A 19,385-nucleotide genomic window follows, 5' to 3' on the forward strand; every position below is an offset into this window, starting at 1 on the left:
GGGACGGGGGAGCCTGGTGGGCTGCCGTCTATGGGGTCGCACAGAGTCAGACACGACTGAAGTGACTTAGCAGCAGAGAAAGTTACAACCTTGGAATTCTATACCCATATATTTTTATTAAATTGCCAATGTGAAACTGAAATATAAGATTATGCCAATGTACTGCAAATCCTCATTAGTTCACTTGTCTAAAGTTTCAAATGTCTTTCAGTATAAATAAACATATGAATAAAATACATTGCATACATCCTCTTTTCCAAATTAGCCTTAAAAGCCTCCAAGATTATTTATAGCAACATCATAAAGACATAATGGAAAGAGAGAGAGGAGCATGGCTGGTACCACTACTGGCCTCCTGGCCAGCCAACAACCACAGCAAAAAACGAAATCCTTAAGGGAGACACTGTGACAGGGTCAGCATATGTGAGGTGAGGATGGCCAAGGCTCTAGACACACGCAGGGCATCTAACACCTCTAAGACAGCCTCCTTGACATCTGCTAGTATAAGAATAGTCAGGTTTAGTTTTTTTTTTTTTATTTCATCCACAAAATTAATGTTTAATCTAACAGTTATGCACAGAACCTTTCAGAGTTTCTTTATGCTATGTAAACATGAACACAGAATCTTTTTTATATACACTTTGTTTCATATCTATCTTTTAAAAAATTTCAGTGTTGTATCTTTGAGACCTTTCCATGTTAGTCTGTATTCATTCTTTCTTAATAACTGTAAAATATCCCCTCACATTTACTTAACTGGCCACTAGCTGATGGACATTTGGATTGTTTCCATTTTGTGTGTGTGTGAAAATTATATTCCTCAATCACTCAGAGTAATTGTTAAGATGTGGACTGACCATTTTCATCTCTTTGTCACATACTCAGTTGTTTCTGGGAGATCTTGATTTATCATGATGATATCAGCCTCAACTAGAAGACTCCTCCTGTCAACACTCTTCATTAGAATACCCTTTTAACAGGTCTCCTCATGTTACTCTGGGAGAATACCGTTAAAGACTAACTGTGTTTCCCCCAAAGTCATATGATGAAGCCCCAGTAGTGTGGCTCTATTTGGAGATAGGGCCTTTATGGAAATAAGTAAGGTTAAATGATGTCATAAGGGTAAGGCCCTGATTGGATAGGATTAGTGGTCTTAAAAGAAGAGGCACCAAAAAAGAGAAAAATAAAAAGGAGAGATACCAGAGAGCTGCTTCTCTCTCTGCCACATTAGGACATAACAAGAAGATGGCTGTCTGCCAACGAGGAAGGGAGCCCTCATCAGGAACCAACCCTGTCAGACCTTAATCTGGGACTTACAGGCTCCAGAACCATAAGCAAAAAACTGCTTTTGTTTTATTCACTCAGTCTATGACATATGTTATTAGTCTGAACAGACTGGTGAAATACGTAACACATGTCTACTTAAGGATTTGAGGGTCACAGCCTTGCATCTAGGTGATCGGATACCTGACAGAGCTCTACCCATTATTCTAGGTAACTTTTCTGGAACACCTCCAAGACACAGTGCACTTTGATGAAAGTTAAACTTATCATTTTTCCTTTTTTATACTTGGAATCTAAGTACTGAATTTCAACAAGGCAGAAAACGTAGTACCATCTTCCTTACCATCATCATCCACTTACTTGTCTATGAACATCTGTGGGGGAAAAATCTCCAAATCCTTCCCAAATTCCACCGTTTTCCTCCTCTTCATAAAATCGAATCTGGATGTCATCTGTAAACAGTCACGTTCCGGTGTATAATTTCATACAGTATAATAACATTCATAAATGTGATGAAAAACAAAGCTGGTTCAAGAGTCTACCTACTATGTACTCAACCTTTTTTGAAAGTAATTCATATAAAATAGACTTCTAAATTATTTAAAATTTTGAGTAAAATTTTTTTGTTACCATAGTAATGGGCCCCACGTTTCATTTACAAGGACAGAATTCTAGATTTACCTATTCAATCTGAGTTTTCTCTTAATCAATCTTTGACCTTCCCACTTCTCGAACCCTAAACCAATTCACTCCCCAGGAACATGAAAGATAGTGAAGAATATCAGAATCCCAAAAGGTGGTTCACCTTGATACAGATTTATATAATAATATTTAACTTATATAAAGTTTACTATTTGGCAGACACTTTTCTAAGTGATTTTATATGCATATATTAACTGATTTCATCTTCAACTCTGTGATGCAAGTATACTATTGATATCCTCATTCTGCAGAAAAGAAAAAGAAACTGGAGTTCAAAGAGGTTAAGTAACTTATCTAAGGTTGAACAGTTAGTAAGGGGAGAGACCAGGATTTGAACACGGACACTGAAGGTTCAGACTCCAGGCTCTTAAACATCCTACTATGCTACCTCTCTACAATATTCTAATAGTCCCTATTGAGAAACTGCTAAATTACGTGTTGGTCTAGTCCCTTCGGGTTAAATTAGAATGTCTTAATTTCACACTTTAGTCATGGATTCTACTCCTGCAGAAATATTACAATATAACGCAAGTGAAGCATCTCCCTGGCTTCACTTCCTAATTCACAGGGAGGAGTACACTATGGACTTGCAAAAACTAAATGTATATTTCTATTTAAATAGAATTTTAGAAATATTAGGGTTGAGTAAGACATTCATAGGACTACCCTGGACCTAGTTATTCAGATTCTTTAAGCTGGGTATAAAACTTCTCTTAATTAGCTATTTCAATGTAATGATGATGACTAAGAGTCACATTTACAAATAAAGGTACTTAGATTGTGTTTACTCATAGTATGCACACCCAGGAATCTGGAAATGCACATTACTTGGAGAGAATTGGCTAAAAGAAAGCTGATACCAGAATCTGCAGAGAAAGTGTAAACATTTTGGGGACAAAGACATACACCTTTATCTTAAAATCTGATCTCATTTTTTCTGACTTTTTATCTCAGCGGATTTAGCCTCAAAGGACAATTTTCTTTTTATAAAGCCATAGTTCTTTAAATAGGAGCTAAGTTTCCAGTTATACAGCTGCTTACTCTGAAAATGCTCATTAGAGTAAGCAGCTGGGTAACTGCTTGTAGTGAGTGTATCTTTATTATGGTATACCTTTCATGGTTTTAAAAATGAGTAAAGCTTGAGAAAATAACAATCTCTTTCTGCTTTTCCTAACTTATAAATCTTGTGCTATATCTACTGCTACTACTGCTACTGCTAAGTCACTTCAGTCATGTCCGACTCTGTGTGACCCCATAGACGGCAGCCCACTAGGCTCCTCCGTCCCTGAGATTCTCCAGGCAAGAACACTGGAGTGGGTTGCCATTTCCTTCTCCAATGCATGAAAGTGAAAAGTGAAAGTGAAGTCGCTCAGTCGTGCCCGACTCTCAGCGACCACATGGACTGGAGCCCACCAGGCTCCTCCATCCATGGGGTTTTCCAGGCAAGAGTACTGGAGTGGGGTGCCATTGCCTTCTCCGGTGCTATATCTAGTGAGAGATAAATGCCAAGACCTTTGCTGAAAGCGAAAATTATGAAAGAAATATGCTCTGAGACTTTTCTTATAATGCTTATTCTTTCTTTTTTCTTAAATGACATCATAGTGTCATGTGAAGATATCCAGAGAAACTCTCAGTGTTGCAACAAAGCACTGTTAAGAGAAAAAAATTAACAATTTTACACTATGTAAAACACTTATCATGCACATGTGTGTGTAAGTGGGCTATTACTCATTTATTTAAAGTTCACATATCGAAGTTTAAAAAAGCACTGAAATATCACTGATTACAATGATCACTATTTTCTTATTTCTCTTTATAATAAGGGAGACCTGGGTTCGATCCCTGGGTTGGGAAGATTCCCTGGAGAAGGGAAAGGCTACCCACTCCAGTATTCTGGCCTAGAGAATTCCATGGACTGTATAGTTCATGGGATTGCAAAGAGTCGGACATGACTAAGTGACTTTGACTTTGACTTCACTTCTGTTGAAAATTTTAAATGAATTAGTTGGGTTAAAAAATAACATGGACAACTTAATTTTGGAAGAGATGAAATGTATAAATTTTTAAAAGGATAGGTTCTATGCCAGAGGACAGATGTTACTTGGCTCACTGCCAAAAAGTGACTCACAAACACACTCAGAATTACACTTCACATCTTGAGATCAGAGCATGTATTTACCTTTCTGAACCTTGTCACAGAGAAGATAAATCTCTTCCCCTCCAGTTACACATCCAGCTGTCCTGTCCATTCTTACTATTTTCAAGTTAGATGCATTGGGGGCTTCTGTTCACAGGAGAAAAACAACAAACATCATGATTTATCCTCAGCTTCACATGCTAACCTCCTGTGAGGGACCTTAACCAAAGCATACTTAACCAAAAGAAAGTTCAAATAGATGCTTTCACTCATACTGCTATAACAAAAATATGGATAAAAAGTGCCTTCTGAAATCCTCAGAGCACTGCTTGGGCATGGCTCATTCATTATCCCCCAAATAGATAAGGCAGAAAGGAGCAGTATTCATTTCTCCCACGAACACAGTAAGAGACATTAATAGAGAAAGAGAAAGAACTTTTCTGATGTTTCAGGAAGTTGCAAGCTAAAGGATGTGTGGAATTTCAATTAGGTCAAGACTTTAACCCCAAACTTACATCCATGGTACTGATACACCATTTACAAGAGTCCTAGACATTTAGGGAAAGCACAGTATTCTAAAACTACTAATTTTCATTCTATAGAAAATAAAAATGAAGATATTATATTTCCTTTTCCCAAACTAAATTAGAATTCTGTGTGGTTAAGACATAAAAGTTTTGTGTGGTAATAGTATAAAAGCTTCCTTTTTTTTTTTTTCGCTCTAACAGCTGCATTTTAAAGTGATCTTTGGTATAGGAGCCTACAACATTTTATAAAGCTTTCACTTCCCTTTAAACCTGTTTAAATTAGAGAAATCAGTTAGTTGCTGTACTTGGGGCATGGAGTTTTCTACTTAGACTAAACTCTATGACCTTTTAATGAGCCTAAATACTGCCCTTACAGACAGTTTGAAATATCTGTTTAATAAATCCCATGCATACCAAATAAGAAATCTGCATGGTAAATGCCAAAGACCACTGTAAAACTCTTCAAAAACTCCAGGAACTACAGATGGAAATAGAATTTTGAAGCCACAAAACATCAAAATATCTGTACTGCTCATTTAGCTAACCTGAAGTTCCCAAATGGATAAAGCTGTAACATGCAAGAATGAAAATGGGTAAGTATAAGAGTTATCTTTTATTAACTTCTCTTCAGAGCCCCAGCTATTTTTCCCATCTAAGAGCACCAGCAATATATCCTCATAGCAAAGAATTCATAAATAATAAGAAATTTGGCATTGCATGTAAAAGACTATAACAAACATGAGGAAGGAGATTTACTGAGCGCCTCACCATATTTCACTTTTAATCTTGACATCAACTTTTTAAGCTAGACTTCAGTATTCTTATTTTGCAGATGATAAACGTGAGGCTCCAAGGGATTAAGTTACTTGCCCCAGGAACCAGACCTAGTCAGTAACTGCCAGGGTGGGGATGGAAGTCTGTTCCTGACTTTGCAGCAAGCTGCCTCAGGTCAGGAGTCGCGTACTCACTGCTGTCATAGATGGCGTCCGACACCACAGGTTCCAGACGCCTCGTGAAGCTGCCGGTGCTATCTGGAAGGAAAGCTGTAAACATGAGCCGTACCACGCTGAGGTCCATCTCCTTCGTCTGCTGAAGAGCTGCCTGGCGGATGATTTCTTTTTCCCGATCTAGGACCAGACAACACAGAGTGTTCATGTCCAGGGAAAGGTGTAAGTATGAACATTTTAGATTGAGTGCTTTTATAATGCCCCAATTAAGAATGTCAACTTAAAGTAAAAGTCATTTTTCTCTTTTGAAATTCTTCATATTGCTAATAAAATTTTAAGAATTATCTATGTCATCCAAACATAAAGGCATCAGAAGAAGGCCTGCATTGTCTCTGGATCACAGTGAAAACTGTCCTGTATGTGACAAATGGCCTTGTTCCTTTCCTGTTATCCCCTGACCTCTCCCAAGACACAAAGGGTGTGATGGAAATGGAAAGGAGTAAGCTGATTATGCCTCAGTTGTGTTGAGGAACGTGAAATTAGATATTTCAGCACTGATAAATATATATACACTATCATGTGTAAAACAGATAGTGGGAAGTTGCTAAATAACACAGGGAGCCCATCTGGTGCTCTGTGACAATCTACAGGGGTGAGGGTAGAGGGAGGGGAGACAGGCTCAGGAGGGAGGGGATTATGTATATAATCATGATTGATTGTACTGGTGTACGGCAGAAACCAACACAAAACTGTAAAGCAATTTTCCACCAATTAAAAAATAAATAAAAAATTTAAAAAGCACTGATAAATATATATACACTATCATGTGTAAAACAGATAGTGGGAAGTTGCTAAATAACACAGGGAGCCCAGTCTGGTGCTCTGTGACAATCTAGAGGGGTGAGGGTAGAGGGAGGGGAGACAGGCTCAGGAGGGAGGGGATTATGTATATAATCATGACTGATTGCACTGGTGTACGGCAGAAACCAACACAAAACTGTAAAGCAATTTTCCACCAATTAAAAAATAAATAAAAAATTTAAAAAGGAAATTAAATATCCCCAAAGCTGTATTCATCCCATAGCACCCAGCACAGTAGCAAGTAGGACTCAAAACGTGCAGTTAAGGAGCTGAATAACTCAACTGCATTTGTCTCCTTTCCCTCTGATGGAGCTTTCTTGTTGATGGACGTGACTGTACTTAACTTATAATATCATAAAAGGTGATAATTCAAGTGAAGAGTACTACAAAAGAGCTACAGTTGAAGTGATACAAAACCTCAAAAGAGGGGAGAATCCAGAGGCTTTCGAGCAGAAGAGACATTGCCCTGAATCTGGAAAGGATGGTAGAACTTGAACTCAGGAAGAGAATGAATAAAGACATCCCAGGAAGAGAAAGAATGTGCCAAGGAGAGGAAGAGAGTAATCATGGTGCTTGTATGGAGCGGTTCAGTTTGACAAGAAGGGGTGTTGTGGGAGACAGTTGGAAATGCAGACTGGGGCCAGCTCTCGAGATGCCTAAAATGCCAGGGTCCGGAATTTGGATTTTGTAGGCAACACGGAGACCCTGAATAGTGGTGACTGACGTGCAGGCTGTAGTAAGATCCGTCTGGTCAGAGGACATGAACCAGATTAGAAGTAGCGAGGAACACAGACAGCAACAAAAAATTGGCATGAGGAATGGAACCCCACAGAGCACAGAGGAGCTGGAGCACACACAGGATGGAGAGGCAGCAGGGGTGAGGACGGAGCCTCAAAGACGGTGTGAAGGTTTCGAGGATGAGTATCAGAAGACAGAACGCATTGATGGGAAGAGGATGCCTGCTTTTGGAGCACCCGAGTATGAACTGGTGGCAGGATGGCTCGATGAAAGGACAACACAGAAAAGCAAAAATGGCACATGTCGTGGGACAAAGACTGGGGTTAAAAGAAAAGACACAAGTAAGGCAGGAAAATATAAAATCATAGCATTGTTTTATGATAAAGAGGATAGCTTATAATGTGCCTGAGAGCGCAAAGAAAGAAAGATTCCTTATGATAAGGTGAGCTGGAGGAGTTATAACAAAGGAGGTGTTCTGTGAATCCAAATTCTGAACTGGTTTTGACAGGCTGAAGAGGGAAAGGTGGTATTTTAGGTAGAGGTGGGAGCGCATCAGTGTTTGAGGGGACGATGGGAAGAGGTGGGTACCAGGCAGAACCTGAGATAAAGCTGGAAAGGGGGCTGGAGTCAGGCTTGGTATGCTCGGCTATGGCAGTACAAGGTTATTCTAGAAGTAGCAAGATGCCATCAGAGGTTTCTGAGCAGTGACAGGGTGGGAGCAGCCTGGGGCACAGACTGAGGGTGAGATGAGCTCCAGGTCTGCACACAGGGGAAGGAGAACCAGAGCTCTCACAGGACCAAGGCTGGGAGGGACACTCACCTGTGAGCTGCCGGTCTCCTCCGCCTTCTGCCTGCAAATAGGCAAGATCAGGATGCACCAAAAGTCCGGGATTATAGCCCCGTATACAGGCATCTGTCATTCGTGCTTCCAGTGTTTCGAATACTTTTTTCTTTGTCACATGAAGAATACCCAGGTTTGCAAAGCTGGAGGAAACGGCAACAACAACCAAAAGTTAGGTGGACAGAAACTAGAGTCCTGTTTTACTTTAACAAAGTGGATTGAGAAAACAGGCACAGACCCTCAGTCACACTATCACCAGCTGCATGCCAGAGCAGGCTGGGTTTTGCCACCAAATCAGGCTGTGGTAAACTTAGAAAAACCTTCTGGTTTTCAAAGCTTATTAGACTTGCAAATTATGATTCAGGGAGTGGGGTATACATACCTTAATAGGAAAGTTTCATATAGACTCATTTTAAAGTATTTTCTAGAAGAGTTGTATAAAAGGCAATTTTAATTCCAGATATACTAACTTTACAAACTTTAAAAATATGTAAAACTATATTTGGAAGATTATTTTTTCCTTGTGGATCATCCTTGGGCCTTGATGGGATTTAAAGTCTACCTAGAACCCCATCTCCTCCTGGGCTATCTCTAAGGTTGGAATTATTTATGATCACTAGAATGTCTACCCTCCACATGCACTCAGTCTTGAGGTTCACCTGTAATCAGGATAGATTTTCATATGGCAAAGGTTACATATCTATAGAACAAAATATGCTCATTAAAGCAATTCAAGGGATTTCTAAGACAATATATGAATTGCTCCAGCAATTAATTCACTTTTTAAAATAAAGTACATGAAACAAAGAAGTGTGTTCAATAAATCTAATATAACAAATAAGCAAAAAAACAAAACAAAACAAAACTGTACCAAGGAGACTCATTCAAATTCAACAAATATTTATTTTGCTCCCTAGTGCCAGGCAGTGTCCTGGGTGCTTCTGTCAACAGTAAAGGAATCTCTAACTTCATAGAGTTCATATGCTGCTATAACAACACAGAGAAAACAGGGCAACAACAGAGAGAAAACAAATAGGTAAGTTTTATAATTTAAAAGGTAAAAAGTGTTACCAAGAAAAATGAAGAAGGAATGGGAAACAGGAAGGGAAGAAGTAGAAGGCATAACACTTAAAATTTTAGAGACAGGACATCCCTGGTGGTCTGGTGGCTAGGACTCTCTGAGTTCCCAGTGCAGGGGCTCAGGTTCTATCCCTAGTCAGAGAACTAGGTCCCACATGCCTAACTAAGAGTTCACATGCTGCAACTAAGACTGGACACAGCAAAATCAATATTTCTAAAACTAAAATAAATATTTCGGAAAATTAAAAAAAATTTTTTTTAAATAGGGAGAGGCCAGAAAGGGCCTCACTGAAAAGATGTCAACTGAGCCAAGACTTCAAGGAAATGAGGGTTGGGACATGGATATGTAGAAAAAGCATGTCTAAGATGGAAGGAACAGTAAGTGCAGAGACCCTGAAGTAGGACCATGGCTGGTGTCCACAAGACAACAATGGCAAGGAGGCCCCTGTGGCTAGAGTGAGACAAGCAGCAGTCATCAGCACATGGAGCTGTATGTGAGAAGTTCAAAGAAATAAGCGGGGCACAGATCTTTTAAAGCCTCGTAAGCTTCTGTAAGGACTCTTCTTTTTCTCTGGCTTTTACTTGGAAGGAAAGAAAATATTAGTAAAAGAAAGACAGAAATATTATGACAACTGGATCAAATGAAATAAAGAATAAGACAATGTTGGAAGGCCAGATAAACTACACAAAGAAAATACATGAGGTAAAGGCAGAATGAGATGAGCACTCAGACAGAGGCTCAGAGATGAAATGAGACAGGGGTCCACACAGTGATGAAAAAATGTAGGACAGCTGAGACATACAGAGAGAAGAATATACAAAATATAACCTCCTGGAGAGCAGAGGTATCTGGTGCCAAGAACGGTGCTTGACACCAGGTGTTTAATAAATGTCTGTTGGATGAGTAAATGCAGGAATTAATCCAGCACAGAAAAATATGCACTATGACAAACTGCTAAGTGAGGAGAAACAGATTCTCAGAAAGAGCACCTCCATGTTCTGGCCCGTTAGTCCTTACTACTATACAGGACGTCTGTAACGACAGCAAAACAAGGCCAACGCCAAGGCAATGGCAATGACAAACACGGTGCAGCACTTTACACTTCGCCGTCTATAAAGGGCTTTTCATGTAATTATCTAATTTGATCCCCGTGGAAAAGACATCATTGTTATTACATGAAGTGTTAGTCGCTCAGTCGTGTCTGACTATTTGCGACCCCATGGACTGTAGCCAGCCAGGCTCCTCTGTCCATGGAATCTTCTAGGCAAAAATACTGGAGTGGGTTGCCATTTCCTTCTCCAGGATTATTACATGAATAATAGATTTACTCTGGTAACAAATGAAATAATACAGAAGTCAGTCTTCTGCTTTAGGTAATAGTAGAGCAACGAAGACCATTAAAGCTTCTCACTCTAAACAACAAAAAATAGTTTTCATACCCTGGACAATAGACGGCTTAGGACAGCGAACCTAGAGGAAAGGAAGACAGATAAGGTGAGTCTTAAAATTATGCTGCACTAATATCTCAAGAGAGCTTCCAGGCTGCAGCATAGGGAGGGGCAGCTTAAACAGAGCCTGCTGATCTCCCTGAGTTGAGGAGACAAAGGAGACCAACAAGGCTAGAATTCATGGGCAGACACCAGTGAGGAAAGAATCCCACACAGAGAGAGACACTTAGAGCATGAGTGCGGGGAAATGACCCAAGGCCGGGAAAGGAACCATGGGAAGCACCGATGCAACTGCTCCTGGAGCACACACAGGGCTAGAATGGTTCAAGAAACCTTGTGAAACATGAAGGATTAGAGTGGACAGTTAGAAAGACATTGCCTTAGTAATGGTTTCAAGTTAACCATAAAGTCTGCTCTGGTCTCCCTAAAAACGCTTAAAAGTCAGTCTAGAAAGGGCCAAACTAGTCTCAAATTTAACTGTATCCCAATGCTCAAAAATATTTGCAAGATTCCCCCAAAAGCCTGTAGAGACGAAAATTACAATGTTTGGGAAGAAAAATACACTAGATGAAATTAAGAACAAATCAGACACTATAGACAAAATGTTTAGTGAACTTGAGGACACAGTAATAGAACTATCTGAAATGAAACAGAAAAAAAGTGAAAAGAAAAAGAACAGATCATTCATGAGCTGTGGCACAATTTTAAATGGCCAAATACATGAGATTGATGTTCTAGAAGAGGAGGGAAAAAACAGGAGTGTATGGAAAAAGTATTGGAAAAATAATGGCTGAAAAGTTTTAAATGAATTTTACTGAATGTAAAAATGGAAACCCAGAGATTCAAGAATCTCAATAAATCACAAAGAACAAGAAACATGAAGAATATGACACTAAAGCTTAACATAATCAAGTTGCTGAAAACTAGCAATGAAGAGGAAAAGTAAAAAGCTGATAGAGAAAAAACCTGACACATGACATACGGAGGAATAAAGATATAAGAATGACAGGAGACTTTTTGGAAACAAGGAAAGCCAGAAGACAGTGGAGCAGTGTATTTTAAGGACATGCAAGAAAACCCTATAATTCTACACTCCTCAAAAATATCTTTGAAAAACAAAGACAAAATAAAGACTGTAACATGTACAAATTGAAAGAATTTAGCAGCACACCAGTAGTTAAAAAAAAAAAAATTGAAAAAACGTCAATACATGGCTAAGTATAAAATATTTTTTCCTTATTTAAAAGTTTCCTTAAAAGGTAATTGATAATTTAAAGCAAAAATAAAAAAACAATATATGGTGGGATTTATGTTAATAACATATGCAGATATAAAATATATGACATAATAACAAGAAGGCCAAAAGAGGGAAAATGAAAGTATACTGTTAACATGCTATAAGTAAACAGGTATAGTGCTATTTGAAGGTAGACTAGGACAAGTTAAAGATGTATAGTATAAACATAAAAAGATTGCTAAAAAATACAAAGAGGTATAAACCTAAAAGGAGATAAATGAAATAACAAATAATCAAATAATCTAAGAGGCAGGAAAAGAGGAAAAGAGGTACAAAGAAAAGATGTGATAAGCAGAAAACAAACAGCAAGATGGTAGATTTAAACACAGCCATATCAGTAATCATATTAAACAAAAATCACTTAACACCCACTAAAAGACAGAGAGTGTCAGACTGAATAGAAAGACCCAACTATATGTGGTGCAAATTTATTTTTAATATAAAACACTAAGCAGATGGAAAAAATGTTTCAAGCTAACATTATTCAAAAGAAAGCTGAAGTAACTATGTTAGTCTCAGTCGAGGTAGATTTCAGAGCAAAGAGTATTACCAGGAATAAAAAAGGTACTTTCATAATGATAAAGGGATTGATTCTTAAGAGGACATAAGAATCCTAAATGTTAATGCATCGAATAAAAGAGCTTCACAACATAAGAACCACAATCTTATAGAACTGAAAAGAGAAATAGATGCATCTATGACTATAGTCAGAGATTTCAATACTCTTAATAATTGATAGAGCAGTAGAGAGAAAATTAGTAAAGAGACGAAAGCCTTGAACAAACAACCTCATCGATATTTACAGAACATGCATTCAATCTGATCATGCTAAACACTCTTTGTAAGTGCACAAGGAACATATACCAAGACACCATATTCCATCCAGAAAACAAGCTTCAGCACATTTAAAAGGAGTCGACTCATACCAAATACTTCCTTACCACAGTGGAACTCAACCAGATATCAGTAACCAAGTTACCTAGGTAAGAATGTATTTAAATCAAGACTGGCCACGTAATAATTAATTGTTGAAGGTGAGTGATGGGTACAGTGAAGGCTCATCATGCTAGTCTTTCTACTTTTGTACATGTTTGGAAATTTCTATAATAAAATGCAAAACAAAAATGAGAGCAGACATTATTATTATTAGCTCATGAAACAGAAAAAACTGAGAGGATCATAGATGTTAACAAACGAGAACACAAAAGGGCACAGTCACTTTGGAAAGCAATTTAGCGGTTTCTTATCAAGATAAATGAACTCTTAGCACACGTCCCTACAATTCCATTCCTCAGTATTTACCCAAGCCAAGAAAAATTACAACTTCTGTTCACACAAAAAAGTGGCTTTATTCTGAAAAACTAGACACAAACCAAATATTCTTCAACAGGTAGATAAACAAACTGATATACCAACACAGCGCAACAATGTAACACTACCTAATAATTAAAAAGAATAAACTACCGATGTACACAGCAACCTAGAGGAATCTGAAATACATTATGCTACGTGAAATAAGCCAGATTCAAAAAGGCTACACACTGTATTATCGCATTTGTGTGTCATCATGAAAAAGGCAAAATTATAGGGGTAGAAAACAGACCAGAGGTTGCCAGGGCCTAGAGTTGGAGGAGAATTGGACTCTAAAAGGTCACAGAGGGATTTTCAGGAGGTGATGAAACTATTCTCTACCTTGACTGTGATTATACTAGTATTTATCAAAATTAGAACTGTACACTTTAAAAAGTGAACGTTACAATATTTAATTTCAAAAATTTAACGAAGAAAGGTTATCACTGCTAACTGGACTGGAACTACAATCCTGCCTCTTAGTCAAAATGCCATACATAAATGGCTTTCAAAGTGTACTCTCTAGGCCAGCAGCATTACCTGAGAATTTATTAAAATGCTTATTCTTAGGCTTTATCCCAAGCTTACTGAATCAGAAACTCTGGGGGGTGAGGCTCAGCCATCTATGTTTCAGCAAACCCTCCAGGTGATTCTGATGGCCCCTAAAGTTTGTGAATCACTGCAGCAGCAGTAGCTCTACACAATGACCAGGCAATGAGATCAGAATCTCTGGACACAGGGCTTGGCATCAGTATTTTTACAAAGTGATCAAAGATGACTTTATTTAGCAGGCAAGTTTGAAATCTGCACTATGCCAGACGTTTCCATCATTATAATCATCTGGGAACTGCCTCTGCCCTCTGGCTAAGATCAAATTCCCAAGTCCTTGCACTGGGATTCTAAAGTAGCTCCTCCATCTGGCCTTTCTTCCTCTAAAATATTGATGTCACAGCAGGCCAGAGACTTAAAAGCAGCCCAACTCAACTGACAATACACACCCAAGTCTGGAAACTGGATATTACCAATCTCAGTCCAGATCTTGTCCATTTTCTCCAAATAGCTCCTTTTCTGTGTATTAGGTTGAAACAGTCAAGTCAACTGTTTTGGATCTACAAAAACAGCAGTTTAATGTGGTCTGCCTTCCTTCGCCTCATTTCTCTTCTGCATTTTATATCTATATATCTACTTTGAGAGCTTGCCATTGGTATATGCTGGAAATATTAGTTAAAAAAAAAAAAAGAAAAAACTTCACATCTCTCTAAATCAGGGCTGCCAGGAAGCAAGCAGAGGGTGTGGTGATTATTGGTGAGGAAGGTGGCTTAAAGCAAAGTCAAGTAACAGTTTCCATTGAATGCATATTTCAGAGAACGAAAATGTTGTTGAAACGAACTGCTGATATTTAAGATTGAAAATAAAACACCAAACTAAGATTATTTTTATGAGGATAAGCACTAAGGGCAGACTAAAGGAGTACAAAATATTGACAAAAAGTCAAAATTAAAATTAGTTTAAAAAGTTACAAGGACTCACTCCTCCACATTAAACCTATCGAACTTAAAATCATGACTTAGTTATCTAAAACATGAATATTTTAATATAGGTAACAAAATACCTTGAGAACTCAGGCTGAGAGTTAAGAGAAACACTCCAAGGAAAGGTCATTCTTTTGGCTTTGATAATTTGGTTTTGGTAAATAATAAAGGTTATTTATCTTCTCGGGGTCATTCTCCATGTCTTTTTTGATTATGTTGGATTGATGCCCTGCTTATGAATCTATCCTCTCAACCTAAACTGTTCCACTGGAAACAGCTTATCAGGGTTCCATTTCTAGTATTGACAAGCCTGAGGAGTAACTCTGGCTGTCTTCCTAAATTTCTCTATGTGCTTTTCTTAACTACAAGTTAGAACTAAATAAGAATAATCGATGACATCCTTTAAATACACATGTGCAAGTCGGCTCATGTTATTTCATAAGACTACCTAATGTTAGTTCAGTATAGAATTTGGATGTTAAGGGCCTGGAGGTAGATTCTGTGGCCTAACTCTCAGACTGCATAAGAGAAGAAATTAATGTCCCCAAGAGGTCATGCATATTACCCCTAGTCCTGCAGCCGAAAGTGACAGAACTGCACACAGAACTCTGGTTTCCAGACCACTAGCACGAGACTCTTTCTACTAAAATGTGACAGGTTCTCATATTAGAAACTTAACAAAAAATAAGTGAGACAAATGAATCATGAAGGAAATACTGTGTTTTGGGAAACACTCTAGGCAAAAGTTGCTCTGTTAAAAGTCAGATTATGAAAGGAGTACCAAGGTTTCACAGCACTCTGAACAGGAAAGGCTACTGAATCTACATGGAACATGGAACAACGGACTGTTTCAAAACTGGGAAAGGAGTTTTCAAAATTGGGAAAGGAGTATGTCAAGACTGTATATTGTCACCTTATATTGTCAACTTATATGTGGAGTACATCATGCTGGGCTGGATGAAGCACAAGCTGGAATCAAGATTGCCAGAAGAAATGTCAATAACCTCAGATATGCAGATGACACCACCCTTAAGGCAGAAAGTGAAGAAGAAATTAAAGAGCCTCTTGGTGAAGGTGAAAGAGGAGACTGAAAAAGCTGGCTTAAAACTCAACATTCAAAAAACTAAGATCATGGCATCCAGTCCCATCACTTCATGACAAAGAAATGGGGAAACAATGAAAACAGTGACAGACTTTATTTTCTTGGGCTCCAAAATCACTGCAGATGGCAACTGCAGCCACGAAATCAAAAGACGCTTGCTCCTTGGAAGAAAAGCTATGACAAACCTGGACAGTGTATTGAAAAGCAGAGACGTTACCTTGCCTACAAAGGTCTGTATAGTCAAAGCTATGGCTTTTCCAGTAGCCATGTATGGATGTAAGAGTCGGGCCATAAAGAAGGCTGAGAGCCAAAGAATTGATGGTTTTGAATTACGGTGTTGGAGAAAGACTCTTGAGAGTCTGTTGGACTGCAAGGAGATCAAATCAGTCAATCCTAAAGGAAATCAACTTTGAGTAGTCATTGGAAGGACTGATGTTGAAGCTGAAGCTCCAATACTTTGGCCACCTGATGTGAAGAGCTGACTCACTTAAAAGGACCTTGATGCTGGGAAAGACTGAAGGCAGGAGAAGGGGATGACAGAGGATGAGATGGTTGGATAGCATCACCGACTCAGTGGACATGAGTTTGAGTAAACTCCAGGAGTTGATGATGGGCAGGGAGGCCTGGCATGTTGTACTCCACGGGGTTGCAAAGGGTCAGACACAACTGAGCGACACCACCACCACCCAAATCTAACGTAACTCTCATGGCATCCTCTTGATTACATTTTTTAAAATTTACTTATTTTTCAATTGAAGGATAACTGGTTTACAGAATTTTGTTGTTTCTGTCAAACATCAACAAGTATCAGCCATAGGTATACATATGTCCCCTCCCTTTTGAACCTCCCTCCCATCTCCCTCCCTACCCCACCCCTCCAGATGGTTACAGAGCCCCTGTTTGAGTCAGAAAGAGAAAGATAAATACCGTATACTAATGTATATATACGGAATCTAGAAAGATGATACTGATGGATTTATTTTCAGGGCAGCCATGGAGAAACAGACATGGAGAACAGACTTATGGACACAGGGGGCGGGGAGAAGGGAGAGGGTGAACTATATGGAGAGAGCAACATGGAAACTTATAATACCACATGTAAAACAGACAGCCAATGGGAATTTATTCTTGATTACATTTTTAGTAAAACTGCACAGTATTTAAAAAATCCTGCAGAGCTATGACCAGACATCTTTATGACCATATTTATAAGTTCAGATGCTCAAACTGTTTGTTGAATGAATTCTTCCAACTACAGAACCTGCTATGCCAGCACTAAAACAGAGTAAGTAACGCATTTCCTCACTTTCCTTGGAGACAGGGAATTTACTTTGACTCCTGCCGTAGACCCCAAGTTAAATAAGTATTAGTTCCTTCTAAAATCCTCAAAGACTACTAAGGCAAACCATAGAAACACCAAATTACAGACAACATACTGGAATATTTATAATAACAAACATTATTAGTAGGGAACTTCATCTATAATTTCCTCTGAAGCATATGATTATCATACAGATTAAACAGGACCGAAGAGAATAAACACTTCAGACTGACAGTAGCCTATTGGAGAAAATTTGCAGAGATACTAAGTGACCGATTTGTCTGAAATTCTGACATTTACCCTGCATTTCAAAGCTCTCCAGAGGTCAGTCAGCAACTGTAAGGGTATTCCAAAACAGACCATGAACCAACTGTGACACACGACAGGAAACAGACCAGTCTTTTAAGAGGATGTTGAAATGAGTTCATTTAAAGCACAGTTGAATTTTTCAAATCAATTTAGGCTTCTTCCTCCAATCTAGAGTCTTTTTTTCCCCTGACATCAAAAGAATCAGATTTTAGTGACTTAAAAGAAAGCTCTCTCTCTAGGTTTTTCACACTTGAAAATTTTAACAGTCAAACAAAGAAATACCCAGGAACATGAAAGCTCAACCTCCCCAATACCAACCAACTTGAAACCTGATCGGAATTCAAAGCCTGAAATGTTACCATGAGCTTAATTACAGTTCATTTAAACAATTCTTTTCTTTTGAGTGAATAGTCGAGATTAAATGGGATTTTATCATAAACTACTTAAACCAGTATTAGGAAGCCCTGAAAGATATTCCTGAAAATTATACAAATTGAATTGAACATTTCTTTTAAAATTGAATTTATTTCTATAATACGTCATTCATTAAAAATGGCTTGTTTGAGGGCTTCCCTAAGTGGCTCAGTGGTAAATAATCTGCATGCCTATGCAGGAGACACAGGTTGAATATATGGTCTGGAAAGATCCCACCAGAAGACTTTTTAAAAAAAGAAAAAAAAGGCTTGTTTTATCTGTCTGACCAACCTTAAGTGAATATGTCACTTTATGTTTACATTTCAAGTCTACTGAAAGCCAAAACAAATGTGTAATTCTTGGTTGTGCACACTTTTCCAAAAAATTGAAGTATGGTTGCAATATTATGTGTTATAGGTCTACAATATAGTGATTAAAATTTTTTTTAGGGTGTGTGTGTGTTGCGTGTTAGTTGCTCAGTCATGTCTGATTCTGTGTGACTCCATGGACTGCAGCCCACCAGGCTCCTCTGTCTGTGGGATTCTCCAGGCAAGAACACTGGAGTGGATTGCCATGCCCTCCTCCAAGGGATCTTCCCAACCCAGGGACTGAACCCAGGTCTCCCACATTGCAGGTGGACTTTTTACCATCTGAGCCTTAAGGGAAGCCTCCCTTACAGTTATTATAAAATACTGGCTATGTTCCCCATGTTTTACAATGTGTCCTTGTAGCTTATTTTATGCCTAGTAGTTTGTACCCTACCCCTACCCTGTCCCTCCCTCTTGTCTTCCCTCTCCCACTGATAACCACTAGTTTGTTCTCTATAACTGTGAATCTGTTTTTTTTGTTGTTGTTGTACTTACTGCTGCTGCTGCTGCTAAGTCGCTTCAGTCGTGTCCGACTCTGTGCGACCCCACAGATGGCAGCCCACCAGGCTCCCCTGTCCCTGGGATTCTCCAGGCAAGAACACTGGAGTGGGTTGCCATTTCCTTCTCCAATGCATGAAAATGAAAAGGGAAAGTGAAGTCCCTCAGTCATGTCCGACTTTTAGACTCCATGGACTGCAGCCCACCAGGCTCCTCTGTCCATGGGATTTTCCAGGCAAGAGTACTGGAGTGGGGTGCCATCGCCTTCTCCGTCGTACTTACTAGTTTATTTTATTTTTTAGATTCCACATATGAGTGATATCATACAGTATTTGTCTTTCTTTGTCTGACTTACTTCACTTAGCGTAACACCTTCCAGGTCTACCCATGTTGATGCAAATGGTAAAAGTTCATCCTTTTTTATGGCTGGGTAGCATTCCATTGTGTGTGCATGCGTGTGTACACAGCACATCTTCATAGTCCACTCATCTGCTGATGGACAATTAGGTTGTTTCCATATCTTGGCAATTATAAATAATGCTGCCATGAACCCTGGGATACATGTTTCTTTTTGAATTAGTGTTTTTGTTTTTATATAACCCAGGAGTGGAATTGCTAGGTCATATGG

General features: G+C 38.8%; 1 protein-coding gene across 2 annotated transcripts in view; it reads right to left on the reverse strand.

Moving 5' to 3' along the window:
- The window catches only part of NFKB1 (nuclear factor kappa B subunit 1), a 124,587-nt gene that overhangs the window by 31,215 nt on the left and 73,987 nt on the right, over positions 1–19,385 (reverse strand). For both annotated transcript variants that reach the window (XM_070372091.1, XM_070372090.1), the window contains exons 7-10: positions 8,017–8,180; positions 5,619–5,777; positions 4,166–4,270; positions 1,645–1,736 (exon numbers count right to left, since the gene is read on the reverse strand). In XM_070372091.1, coding sequence (XP_070228192.1) covers positions 1,645–1,736; positions 4,166–4,270; positions 5,619–5,777; positions 8,017–8,180 — 520 coding nt within the window. The remainder of the gene's footprint in view (positions 1–1,644; positions 1,737–4,165; positions 4,271–5,618; positions 5,778–8,016; positions 8,181–19,385) is intronic.

This window comes from Bos mutus, chromosome 6 (genome assembly GCF_027580195.1).
Source record: "Bos mutus isolate GX-2022 chromosome 6, NWIPB_WYAK_1.1, whole genome shotgun sequence".
NCBI lineage: Eukaryota > Metazoa > Chordata > Mammalia > Artiodactyla > Bovidae > Bos > Bos mutus.